This window comes from Nestor notabilis, unplaced genomic scaffold (assembly GCF_000696875.1).
Source record: "Nestor notabilis isolate BGI_N333 unplaced genomic scaffold, ASM69687v1 scaffold14446, whole genome shotgun sequence".
Classification (NCBI taxonomy): Eukaryota; Metazoa; Chordata; class Aves; order Psittaciformes; family Psittacidae; genus Nestor; species Nestor notabilis.
Genome location: NW_009934336.1, coordinates 5,786 through 18,853, shown reverse-complemented (window position 1 = coordinate 18,853; position 13,068 = coordinate 5,786). Strand labels below are relative to the sequence as shown.

The 13,068-nt window shown below is 38.8% G+C and overlaps 2 protein-coding genes across 2 annotated transcripts in view; one reads left to right on the top strand and one right to left on the bottom strand.

Moving 5' to 3' along the window:
* The window catches only part of LOC104407891 (myosin heavy chain, cardiac muscle isoform), a gene marked incomplete at its 5' end in the record, with an annotated part of 14,819 nt that extends 9,569 nt beyond the window's left edge, over positions 1 to 5,250 (top strand). The window contains 5 exons of the mRNA XM_010017291.1: positions 580 to 750; positions 1,271 to 1,375; positions 2,549 to 2,644; positions 3,159 to 3,296; positions 5,123 to 5,250. Coding sequence (XP_010015593.1) covers positions 580 to 750; positions 1,271 to 1,375; positions 2,549 to 2,644; positions 3,159 to 3,296; positions 5,123 to 5,140 — 528 coding nt within the window. The remainder of the gene's footprint in view (positions 1 to 579; positions 751 to 1,270; positions 1,376 to 2,548; positions 2,645 to 3,158; positions 3,297 to 5,122) is intronic.
* A 3,532-nt stretch (positions 5,251 to 8,782) lies between these two features.
* HHLA2 (HERV-H LTR-associating 2) lies at positions 8,783 to 12,821 on the bottom strand (the record flags this gene model as incomplete). Its single annotated transcript, XM_010017290.1, has 4 exons — positions 8,783 to 8,850; positions 10,199 to 10,489; positions 12,013 to 12,273; positions 12,501 to 12,821. Coding segments are annotated over 4 exons (941 nt in total), but the record flags the coding sequence as incomplete, so codon positions are not given.
* Positions 12,822 to 13,068: the final 247 nt, after the last annotated feature.

Below are 13,068 nucleotides of genomic sequence, written 5' to 3'. Positions count from 1 at the left end.
TGAGCTAACTGGCACCCCTGTTACCTGTCTTACAGAATGGCCAGGGATTATGTAAGGTGTTGACACTGAGCTTTCTATTCTAGCACAGGCTGCAGAAACTGCTCTCTTCTAACAGCAGCTCAGGCAGCTCTCATCTGTGGCTGTGCAGGGAAAGTTGTCTGCCAGTTATTTTAAGCTACTACCTTTCAAAAGCTCCAACCACCATGATTAGATTCTGAATAAGTTCTAGGACAAATGTCTGTAGTGAATGGCACAAGCTTACTTGTAGCATTATAAATGAGGACATGATATAGAACACAGACTAAAATTAAAAAAAGGGGAAAAAAAAAAAGGAGGGGTAATCTTAAACCACAGCATATTCTAATGCTGGAAAAGAGGAGGGGAAAAAAGGCCTCCGAGGCTATCTGCCGTTGCATGATCTCTGTCCAGGCAAGATATGCACACATGAGATATTTTCTGGAGCTTTGGGTATAGTGAATGATCCAAACTGGAGTAAAAAAAGATTGATCTTCCATCATTTCTTCTGAGACATACTCCAAGAGCATAACAAAGTTGCTGTAAAATGTGGTTGTTTTTCAGGCAGCGATGATGGCTGAGGAGCTTAAAAAGGAGCAGGATACTAGTGCTCACTTAGAGAGAATGAAGAAGAACATGGAGCAAACCATTAAAGACCTCCAGAAGAGACTGGATGAAGCAGAACAAATAGCCCTGAAAGGTGGCAAGAAGCAAATCCAGAAACTGGAATCCAGGGTAAGTTTGTGATCCAGCTTCGGACCGTTGTCTCCCGCTTACAGACCTGGAACCAATTAGGTAACCTGGGGCAGCCTGGTAAGTTCATAGAGGCCAAGCAGGGATACTGTGAATGCTTTCCCATTTCACAAAATTCAGGTGAGCAGTTCTTGGAGGCATGCTTCCCTGTCCTCATCCAGCTACAATAGGATGTTGTAGCACAGCAGATGACCAAGCCCTTGATTAAAAAAACCAACAAAACAACACTAAAAAATCCAAGCATCTACAGCAAAAGCCTCTCTAATACTTGCTTCATTTAAATTACTTTGGCCTTCGCATATGTCTTCTCCTTTGACTGCTGGTGCAGATTAAAATATTCTGCATTTATAAAAGCAGAATCAAAAGGTGACATTTTGATCTGTTACTGAAATTTGACTCTATGGAGATGCTGAGAAAATGAGCATTTCTTGAACAGTGAACCAAATTATCTGCTGCCTTACATGTGTGTAGCAAAATGGCAAAGGGGTTTCTGGTTTTGCAGGTTCGTGAGCTGGAGAATGAACTTGAAACTGAACTCCGCCGCAATTCGGATGCCCAAAAGGGAGCCCGCAAGTTTGAGAGACGCATCAAGGAGCTGACTTACCAGGTATGCTGAGGACTGTAGTAACCACTAGGACAGTGGAAAGAGTTGTGGTCTCCCAAACAGTGCCTAAAGTTGCCTCAGTGTTTCAGTGAAGGATGACGGATAGCATTACCCAGAGCTTTCTGATTGTAGGAAGCTTTAGGGGTAGGAGGAACATCTCCCCAGGGCTACCATCATCTTGCCTGATTCATTCCTAATTCATTCATAATTCCAGATTCATTCATAGCTGATGTTAGAAAGCCTCTATTGCTGGGATTTGGACAGTTTTAGCACAGTATTAATATGGAGCAGGCTTAGATGACTATTTTCACTGCTAGTGAAGAAAGAGCCCAGCTGTCTTTCAGCTGTGCTGATGTTGCTAAAAGGAGACAGAAGGATTCAGCTGACTCAGTGTAGGGCTGCCCAGTCCCACGGCTGTCACCTATGGCTGAACAGCAAGGTCTAGTCTCCAGCCTCCTGCAGGTTTGCTAACAGCTGCTCTTGCTGCTTGCCTTTCGGAAAAGGTCTTCAGCACAGAGCACTGATCCTTTTGCTTTCAGCAGCATTCTTAAGAAGATAATCCCATCCATCTGTTGTGGGAGATTATTTAGCTTCCTAACTGTTGTTTTACTTTGACTGTTGTCAAAGTATTGTATGCAGAGGCTGAAGGTTGCTCTCTTAGAATACAGTGCACAGGCAGAATTAGCTAGTCCTTTTGTTTATGGAGTGTGACAGCTTAAAATTGGCTCCTTTTACCAGAAATGCCTCCAAAACAGACTCTAAAATATGCACATTACACATTTTTAGGCCTGTCCGTAAGTCTGTTTCACTGAATAATGACATGCTTTATAATGACAAGAATGTTTCTCATCCCTGAGCAAGGAACTCTGTGCTTATGTATGAGTGTACCTCTGAAAGAGCACACACATATATACCTGTATTTTTGTGTATCTATATTTACATATGTATAAATTGAGAGGGTACTCTCTTTTAGTCCTCAGCCTTACAGATATCTACCATCATCCTATAGAAGATTTTCTCTCATCTGTACATAGAGTGATCAAACATACAGCTTGTTTGTATTTTGAACTATACATTTCTAAACCAATATGTATAGCATCTATACCTACTGCACTGTGGGAGCAGGCCTTTAGGCCTTTTTACACTATCAACTCAATTTATGGTGTTTTGATACAGTCAGAAGAAGATAAGAAGAATCTGGCCAGGATGCAGGATCTGATTGACAAGCTTCAATTGAAAGTGAAGAGCTACAAGCACCAAGCAGAGGAAGCTGTAAGTAACTATTTGGGCCTTTTTACCTTTGAGAAATGTATTGTTCTAAATCCACAATCTTCAATCCATAGAAGCTTTTAGTACAAATACACTTCTTGTGCATGTATTAATATTTGTATTTATATCCATATAAACCCTGTCTGTACAAATGTGTTTATAACATATAAAAAAAAATATATATAGCATGTGTGTGGATTATATTTAAGAAAAGGTATTATATTTTCTCTTAGAATTGCAGTATAGTTTGCAAGGAAAGGGGGAAAAGGATGGAACAGGAAAGACTTTTTGCTCCTAGCCCCTAAGAAGGGATGTTGAAAGCCTCCCAGTTCACTTACCATGGAGAGTGCAATTGGAAACATTGACTCTGTAAAAAACCAACCTCAGTTTTCCTGGAGGCAACTGGTTCCCATATGGCTGTTACCTAGTCACACTGAGCACTTCTCATCCACTTGAAATGAAAAGCTTTGTTTCACATGGACAGGAGGAAATCAGCTCCACTGTTTTCTCTCACCAGGAAGCTCAAGCCAATCTGTACCTTTCGAAGTACAGAAAACAGCAACATGACCTGGATGATGCTGAAGAAAGGGCTGAAATAGCTGAATCTCAAGTTAATAAGCTGAGGAGCAAGTCAAGAGACATTGGCATGAAAAAGGTATGGTTATACTGTATGGGTAAATGTGACTGTTTAACATGCAGGAGTGGATGCTGTGTATGCAGGAAGATCTGTTACATATAGCATGGACTACAATTAACTGTTGTTTACTACATTTTCTAATTTCAGTCTACCTGTTATTTTAACACTAAGGTAAGCCTTTAGGACAGCAATCTGATGCTTAGCCAAAATGAATTCTCTGCCCTCTTGATGTTGTCATTTAATCTGTGTTCGGCAACCTGAATTTTTAAGAACTGGTGATTTTGGTTTGGGTGTTTTTCTCTTTTTTTTTTTTCTTTTTCCCAAGGGATATTAAAAAGCTCCATCTCTTTCTCCCTCTGATGATGTCTATTTCTATGCATGTAATACAGCCTGGGGACTACTGCACTAGCAGATTGCCAGATATTTTAACATTGCTTTCACTGAATTTGTATTCATTTTAAGAGCTGGATGAAAAGAAAATATTAGGGATTAGTCACTTAGGTGCTGGGAAATCATTAGTACTTAGAAATACATTTGTGGTGGTTTGCACTTGAGCAGAATGGTAGTAGAAAAATATTGATGATACTAAAAGGTACCTAAGAACTTGATCTGGAACTGAAAGCAAACCTTTGCTTATGTATGCTTGCCTTGTGGGTAAAGGGGTTGCTACTTGTGGGAATGACAGAAAGTAGAACTGGGTCATTGCTTAGTCTATTTGCAAGTGAAACAAACTGCCATGCTTAATGTCATAAGTTTTATGGGGCTGAGAGTTCCTGAGTCAAGAAAAAGGAAAAAAACACCTTTCTGTGTATTTTTTGTATTTTTATCCCACTTGATCCCAACATCTTCCTCCTCTGTTCTATATCCACTATTCTGTGGGAGGAAACAGTCCAATTTCTGCTTTTATACTGGACTAATAAAATCACCTTGTAGCTCCACTGCCTAGAGCAGAGTTACATTAAACCTGCATGAAGATCTGATCTCTCACACGTTTATGTATGATGAAAGCAGTACTGTAATTGAAGCTCAAAAAGAACTTTCACAGCTTTTAAGAGTAAAGAATTCCCACATATTTTAATTTATATTACTCCAACCTTAAAAAAAAATTCATGTAAGTTCACAAAGCCATGGCACCATACAGGTACTGAAATAGGTAAACCATGACAGTAATTAATTTTTTTTAGTACTGGGTGCTGCTTGATACTGAGTAGTTACTAGTACCCTCTTTCTGCCTCAAATATGCAGAAGTTGTAGAAAAGTGGATGCCTGTTTTTATTAGTCAGATGCTAATTTGTCAACACCAATTTCAGCTCTGGCTTAGAGTATTTTACTGTCAAAAGATGAGCTTAATGGTACACATAGAGGTGACATCTCCACAAACAGGGACTTGTGGCAGTAATGGTAGTAGCTGCCAGGAAACGTGTTTGGGCAGCGAGTACTGTCCCAAAAGTCATGACACATCTCCACTGGGGCGAGAAAGGTGCTGGAGAGACTACTTTAATTGTGTGGCATTAGAAATACCTTGTCTACTGCCACTAGTACCCATGTTCCTGGAAACTCTGGGAAGTGTATGTGATTCAGAACAAACACCACCATCTATTGAAATACGGTTGTATTGAAGTCATCTGCTATCAAAGGGATGTATGCTCTAGCATCAGGACAAGAAACCAGTATTATTAGCTGAAGTGAGATGGCAAAGGCTAGATTGGTGCTAAGTCTATTTCAGATACAAATTCAGAAGAATTACTGAAGAGAAACTTTTGTCGTTTATTTGTAAACTTCGTCTAAACCCCGCTCCATGCTTCCATTTTTAACAGTTGTATCCTATCTCAATTCCATTTCAGGTTCATGAAGAGGAGTAAATACAGTCCAAGCTGACAAATATGAGAAGATGCTTGATATAATCAGGCATAACTGAAAACAGATGTAGAAATAAATAAGCACTTACATAAATAAACATCAAGTGAAAATCCAAAGAGACTCTATAGTGTATTCCATTCATTTATTTATATTTCTATTTTGCCAAGCCTCAGGGATCAATAAAAGATTACATCTTGCCAACAGCCCACTTCATTATGCTGGAACAAATCCTAATTGGCAGATCTCTGACAAAATCAAAACCAAGGGCAAATCCAGACAGGCTTCACAGCCTTATGTATTTCACATGCAGATCGCTAAAGCAGCACAGATTAAAGCTGTGCAGGGTACAATATTAAACCTGGGATAACCCAGCTTCCATCTGTCTTGCCAGTCAGAGTCTGTATGAGTTTTGTAGGGGAGCAGAAAGTAAACTTTTGCCTATGAACGTTTTAGAAGCTTTCACTACTCCCAGAAAAAGCACTTCTGTTCAACAGCTGCAGAAGAGATAAGAGATGCATCAGGACCGCCTGTCACTCAGAAATTGGGTGTTCTCTTAGATCTTTTCCACTTTTGAACAGGTATGTTGTCTTTGCTTAAAATTAAAATACTAAATGAAGCGCAAAACAGTAAGCCCTCTCCCTTATACTGGGGGGGGAGGGGGCGGGTGGGAGAAAATCCCACAAACCTGTTTATTTTTCTGTGGAAAGTTCTTCACTGTCACTTTAGGATACCCAAGTTCTAATTTTCCATGCTGACTCCTCACATTCAAGTGTCAATTGACTTACGTTTATTTTGTTTTCTACCAGTTCAATGGTTTGCTACTGTTGCTCAGATAATCACATTTCCATGTGGCTCTTAGTGTAACTCAACAGGGAAGGTGAAGGAACTCTGTTCTTTTCAGCAGCAATCTCAGCAGCATTTGTGTGTGCAGAGAGGGATTTTCTCCCAGTATGTCAAGGTGCTCATATGACTTCTCTTCTTCTGCATTTCTAGTTAAAAAACCAAAATGTTTGTAAGAACTACTAATGTGTAAAATTAATCCTCTAGTGGGAACAGAACAAGAAACACTCAATAATTTCCATTTTAACATTATAAAGTCAGCATTTTCCATTTTAACATTAACTGAGTAAAATAAACATCCATATAACAATGGATGCATATAACATAGGTATTATGCAGTGGATGCAGAAACATATGCATATAAGAGTGCAGAAATATTCCTGTTTCAGCCATGTAGTGCTCTATCAATGTAACTGGAGCTGAGTTAACCTATAAACTGTTTCACTTCCTCTGATTATGATGTGTCAAAGGTCTCAACAGAACCCAAGATAGATGAATCTTGCTTAAATTCTTTAAAGTAAACAACTGAATCTCAAAAGTATGTTATCCTCTCTAAAGCATGTTAGCATTAAAACTGACTGATAAGAAGCATGCAAGTGAATCTGTAAGAGAAAAATGGAAAAACACTGAGACCTAATAGTTCTAGAGTTGTCTTTCTGGTGTGTTCTTATTGACCCTCATGGTAACCATAATCACAAAACATCTCCTGAAGCTTAACAAATCCAGGCTGTGACAAAATCTTAAGGCCCAAGGAGTTTGAAGGTGTATCTCTCCATGGATAGGGCTATATTGTCAGGCACAGAAAGATGGACCCTAAGGACTAAGAGCTAAGTTAATTTTTTAAGGATGTTCACCACAAATGCAGAGGAAGGAGACAATATTCTAAGACAGAGCCAGCCTATTACAAATGGACAAGAATAAAATGTATCCACTTGAAGATGCTGTACACCAGTAAATTGGAGAGCTGCAAACACTATTGAGATCAGGGACCATGTGGTTTTAACAGTCTCCCTAGCAAAGCAGTTAGTATAACTTTTCATACTGAAGTTTTGGTGAGCTTTGCCATTGGATATAATTGAAATAGTAATTTGGGCCCTAATGAAGACTAGGTATGTGCATTGCTTGAGGCACTTTATACGTTTTGATTTGAAGGACTTTGTTTTGTTTGTTTGGGGTTTGTTTGTTTTTGATTGATTGATTGATTGATGCATTTTTTTTTTCTTAAACACAAGTGAAAGCAAATGAACCAGTTCATTTTTAAAGCAAGTTGTCAGAAAGTGTTTGTGAAGGGTAACCAATTTTTAAGTCTTTTTACAGAGCACAGGAGAACACCTGGTCAAGGGAAGGGCATGTTAACATTGTTATAACCACCTACTATTGCATTCAGGACCAAATTGGATCTTCTGGACACAGAAAATAGCAAGAATGAGGACAATTTATTTATGCTGAGACTTACAGTTCTACATTTTGATTCTTTCTTGTATGCTTTATCCCAGGAAAATCAAATTTATGTTTTAATCAAACATTCAAGGTCTGGATTTAAGCTTAATAGTACCTCTAAAAATGAATCCCCTGCTGATTGTACATACCTTGCACAAGAGGCAGAGACAGACTCCTGCTATGAGCACAACAGTCACTCCTGTGACAATTTTCCAGGTGTTACCTGAATTTTCTTTAAAAATACAAATTCCGAAAAGTTTAACAAAAGTGCTTTATATTGCAAATTAATGTTCACTATTGTTCAATAAGTATATTAAAGGTATGATTTTTCTCTTGTTTATCATCTAAAAGCTATGATTTAGGGAGAATGTCTCAGTTTCTTTTTTAATGTTACTAATACAACAATGTTCAAGTTACTTGACTCGTGCTGTGAGACTTTAAAGTGATACTTTAATTACATAAGTGTAAATAGCTGAAAGCAGATTATTTTACTTAATTGTGCTGATACCAAATTCCATGTGTGCTCATGTAGTATGATTTGACAATTTCTTAATACAAGTCCCATTTAAAAACAACCAAGTGCCCAGTATGGCAAACACTGCCTTCAGGTACAGTGCTCAGTACCATTAACGGTACTGCTGATTTCCAGTAGAACAACTCAGTGTTATCCAGCCTGGACCATAGATTTCATAATTTCTGTTGTGAAATCTTTGCACTTCTCATCTAAAACCTTTTCCAACTTCATGATGAACCATGCAATCCAGGCGGGCACAAGAAGCAGCAGATCCTGAGGTGAGTGGTAGCAATGAATTCCATTGAAGATAAGAGCCCATCTAGCAGAAACTTCTGCATGGCATCAAGCATCTCATTGCTCCAACCAATTTCAACATGAGAACACTCAGACCAGGAGGACTCATTCCTTAACTACAGTTCTTTCACTTCAGGCTTCCTTTCTGCTGCTGCATCTCATTCAAAGAACGTGAAAAATTCTACACGCCTCTGAAAATTCCCTATGGATGTCTGGCAAACAGTTAAAATATAGTAACTCCCAAAACAGAACATTTAATCTAGTCATTGTCTTTAGCTTGGCTCTGTCCCCAAACGCAGACCTATGTTAACATCTTGTCAATGTGTTTGGTAGAGCAGCTTTAAGCTGCAACCTTTCTTTACACAGGAGATGGCTTTTCTTTACACAGGAGATGGCCTCCAAAATTATTATTAGTTCATCTCACTTTTCCCCTTAAAAGTCTCCTTTTTCAGTGGCACTTGGAAATCTTTCTGGTGGTTGAGTAGCTGCTGTGCTATGACCACCATCAAACACACTGATCTAGCTCATTCCCATATGCCCTACTGTCCCTGTCTGCTTATCTGCTTTCAGACTGTGTTGCCACAAAGATAATAGTCTCTCTGGTGTCCTCCCTGTTCTGCATTTCTGGTCCAAGAGTCAGAAAATTCGGTGAGCGGAACAGTAATTTAGCCACTAAAGAGGGTATCACCTACGGCTATTGCAAGATACAACTGCAGAGAGCAGCTGGAGAAAGGCGTTTGTAGAGGATGATCCAGATCATATCTGGACTGGGCAGGTGCATGTGTCTGACTCCAGTAAATGTACATGAACTTGAGCATCAGTGTAACTCCTTGGAGGTGTTCAATGCTTTCCACTTCAGAAGCACAATACTGGGTTTACAGGACAAAGAAGATCATGCTGGAATTTGAGCTGCAAGAAAGTGTGTTTGTCCAACTTAACCATTTTAAGTCCCCTCCTGTAGCTTGCATATAGCTACTGCCATTTAAAACACACCCGACATCAAGTTTTCAGACTGAAACAAACCTATAATAGGGAAGGAGGAAGGAAAGAAATAAAAATATGCAGTTCTTATCACCTATTCTAGCCCCTTTTCTGCTATGTTGCCTCTATTTCTCAGGTACGACTGGTTTGCTTCAAATTCTCTTTAGTTCCCCATCCTTTAGGTGATTGTAATTGCATAAATGCCTGTGTGCTATTGTTTGAATGTTTGGGGATTTTTTTTTTCTCCTCCTTTGGACTGAAGTTTAAGGAGGCTGCATCCCAAACAGACTATTTTTGGACAAATCTCCAATTTGTTTTCACTTTAATTTTAGAAAGATGGAGTAAATTATTTTTTAACCCTCAGTAAGAGTTTTCAACAGGTAGGAAAGCTAAGCAGTAAGTTAATCTCCAGTCTTGAAACTGGAGACAGTGAAATGACTGTAACTAAGACTTCACAGCTGGAAATTTACTACAGTTCATAAAACCACAGGCATGCATATAACACATATAACCCCAGGCATAAAAAAACACCTGCTGTGTAGAATTAAAGCTTTGAAAATAACGACTGTGTGTTCTCCTCAACAAAGTTTCTTCTGCAGGCAAATTTATACCACATCTTTGGGCTTCCCTTCATCTCCCTGTCACCTTTAAAGACCATATTTGCTACCAGCAAAGCATTTAGGACATGATTCTGAGAGTTGCCATGTGCCCTCAGCTCTGAGGGCAGTTGGTGGCAACTGAGGGCAGCCACTGATTTTGAGACCCTTGTACAACAAGCTGCTGATTAAAAAAAGAAACTTCAAGTCTCTAAATAAATATACATTAATTTTTTCTTTCCATGGGACAACAATAGTAAAATATCTCTTCTATCCCCCTGTGCTAATTACTCAAGATTATTTTCCTCATTATTTTACAGATTTCTGGCTGTTACTTTGGCTCTGTGTTCCCCTCGCTGGTCCCCATCTCCAAAATGGAAAGAGTGTCAACTTACCAACTTTCAAAGTTCTCACAGTAAGTCTTGTGTAGTGAGGTGTTGAAACATTGCACAGATATTCTCCACTGTCTTTTGTAGTAAGATCATCCAAGATCAGTGAAAAATCACTTTGGTTAATCTGGACTCGAGGTTGGTAAGAGTGAGATGTGCCATTGAAGGAGGCCAGGACTGAAATCACTGCATTTCTGTGCAATGTCCAGACAACAGTGAAACCTTCACTGATAGCAGTGTCATTGCTATATCCACAAGGAATTGCAGTGCTGCTTCGTTCCACACGAGACAGTTGGTCTGCAAGAGACAATTGAAGAACTCTGCAACTTCTTTGGAAAGTACTGTGAAGGTTATCTAGACATTTTCTGATCTTTTTCTGGAGTCTGATACAACTATAGACAAACATAAAAACATATTTCACTATTTTGATATATTCAAATACCACAGTATGTTTCCAGAAGCATTTGAGTATTTTAAAAGCAAACCTATCTTACATCAAAAAATATCTAATTGTTATCAGCTATACTTAAGAAAATTATGTTGGTGTCATTTGCCTGTTTCTCCTCTAATTGGGAGGGGGGCTTACATATATAAACAATTCAGTCTAGTCTAAGTTACAAATGAAGCAACGTGAAATTCCACATGTTGGGAGCAGAGACAAAATGCAACCTTCACATTTGAAGCACAAAGGATAAAACTGTTACAACATAATTTAATTAAAAGAATTAAAAGTTTGTATTTAGTTAGAAGTAATCTTCAGCTATGGTGGACTTAAGTACTTTACCTTTGTGGAACACTTACAATTAATGCATAGCTTAAAAAAAAAAAAAAAAAAAAAGGAAGAGGAAGGAAAGAGCAGGTTAAGTCGAACTAATAGATAATACATGAAATACTAATGTAAGACAAATCAATATCATAGCACAACTATCAATGTGACAGCAGGGATTTGCTGCAAACGAAGGAAAAGCAGAGGAGACTGTGGAGGGTGGCAGTGTGCTGGAGAAGAAACTAGTATATTATTTTGACACTTGCTTTCTGTGTGTGTGGCTGAATGATCAGAGCTGCAGGACTGAAAACCATGAGGAAAAAACAAAAGTGTACGCCACAGTGCTATTACATAAGGAAAGCAGTATATTTTCACAATGTTCTAGTGGGAGGGTAGATGGATGCAAGGAAATTCAAACGAAGGTGTCATGAAATACATCTTTTTCTCTCATGGATCAGAAGGATAGATTAACAAAATAAATAGACAGTTACAATGCTCTTGTTACTTACTATAATACTATACTTGAAACCTTCCATACTGTAAGCTATTCTATGTAATCTAAAAACTGCACTCTTGTTCTGAAGCATATGCAGTGGAACTGAGATTGTCTGGGTACACTTCAGGGGGAAATGAGGGCAATGGAAGTAGTCATGCACATCTCACAAGGGAACTGCTCTTGATCCACTAAAAAAAAAATACTTCCTAAGAAACAGAAGAGCTTGAAAAGTACCAGTTATTGACTTGAAATTCAGGAGGAGGATAAAACAGAGAGTTAAAATTTCATAGTCTTCTTTTCCTTAACTAACAAAATGAGCTGCTGTTTGCTCAAATGTGAACAGTGCTTGCTGCTCTCCACTCCCAAGCACCCCCAGCACTCAACCTGGGCACTTAAGGATGCACTTGAAGAGAAGTACAATGAAAGGATCAAATGGTACTGGGAAATGGACACAAACATCTGTGTTGCCCCACTGCAGAAATACTGTATTCAATTTGGCTCTGAAACCAGCTGTGACATTCAGTAGTGATGCAGAAAGAGACTTCAATTCATTCCTACCTTGCATCTTCCATTCAGCAGCCCACTCTTCATCAGGTAGATGAATATGACAATAATAAGGCTCATCTGTGTTTATAATGTTCTGGTCACTTCTAAGAGAATAGAGAACTCCATCCCTGATTTCTTTCTGACCTGTTTCTTGGATGGATGTATTGCCTTGTACCCAAGATATACGTGGTGCTGAGTAAGTGAGAAAGGCATAGCACTTCAGCATCCTTTCTTTGTCTGTCTTTTGGTATTCCAATGCATAATAAGACGATACTATAGATAGAAAAAAGAAAAGAAAAAAAAAATCAATCCTACTACTTTCAAAATCCTTTTTAACTTGAAGTGACTGGTCTTTTGAAATAACATTAGAGAGAAAAAATGTAACTGAGATCAAAATTTAAGCTGTTTGAATTCAGAGGAAAGCATAGCACAAGAGAAAATCTGTTGGTATAATCTCATTTCCACTGGCATGATCCAAGCACTTTTGATGTCTTACTGACCTCTTACACGCAGCGTGACTTCCACTTCTGTTCTAGTTTGCTGGGTTCCCACATAGCAACTATAAGGGCCCTCATCTGTCAAGGTGAGGTTACTAAGTTTCAAGGAGGCATTTCCACTAGGAATGTTCTCATGGAAAAGGTGCGTTCTGTGTCTGTAATCCGGGTCTTGACTTCCCAGCTGATCCCTCTGGTAATAGTAGCTGTGCACATATTTGTCTCCTTTCTTCCAGTAAATAACTTCATCATCCCCAGGTGGGAAAAGACAGGGGAGAATGCAATCCTTGGAAAACAGTCCTGTTACTGTTTCCTGTTCTGCAAAACCTAAAGCCCATTAAGTACAAATTAATAAGTTAAAGCTAGTCTACAAACATACTTCTGTCTCTCCTTATCCCTGACAAAACAAAACACTGTGGCAGGCAGCACATTCCTACCAAGCATACCAACAGCTCTTTCACAGCTTTTCTGCAATGCAAGTCTCTGGGACAGCAAGGGTCTTCAGTCAGTTTAATCAATATTATAACACAGAGCTCTGGTCTTTGAGCTTCATCATCAATTTAAGTAGATATTC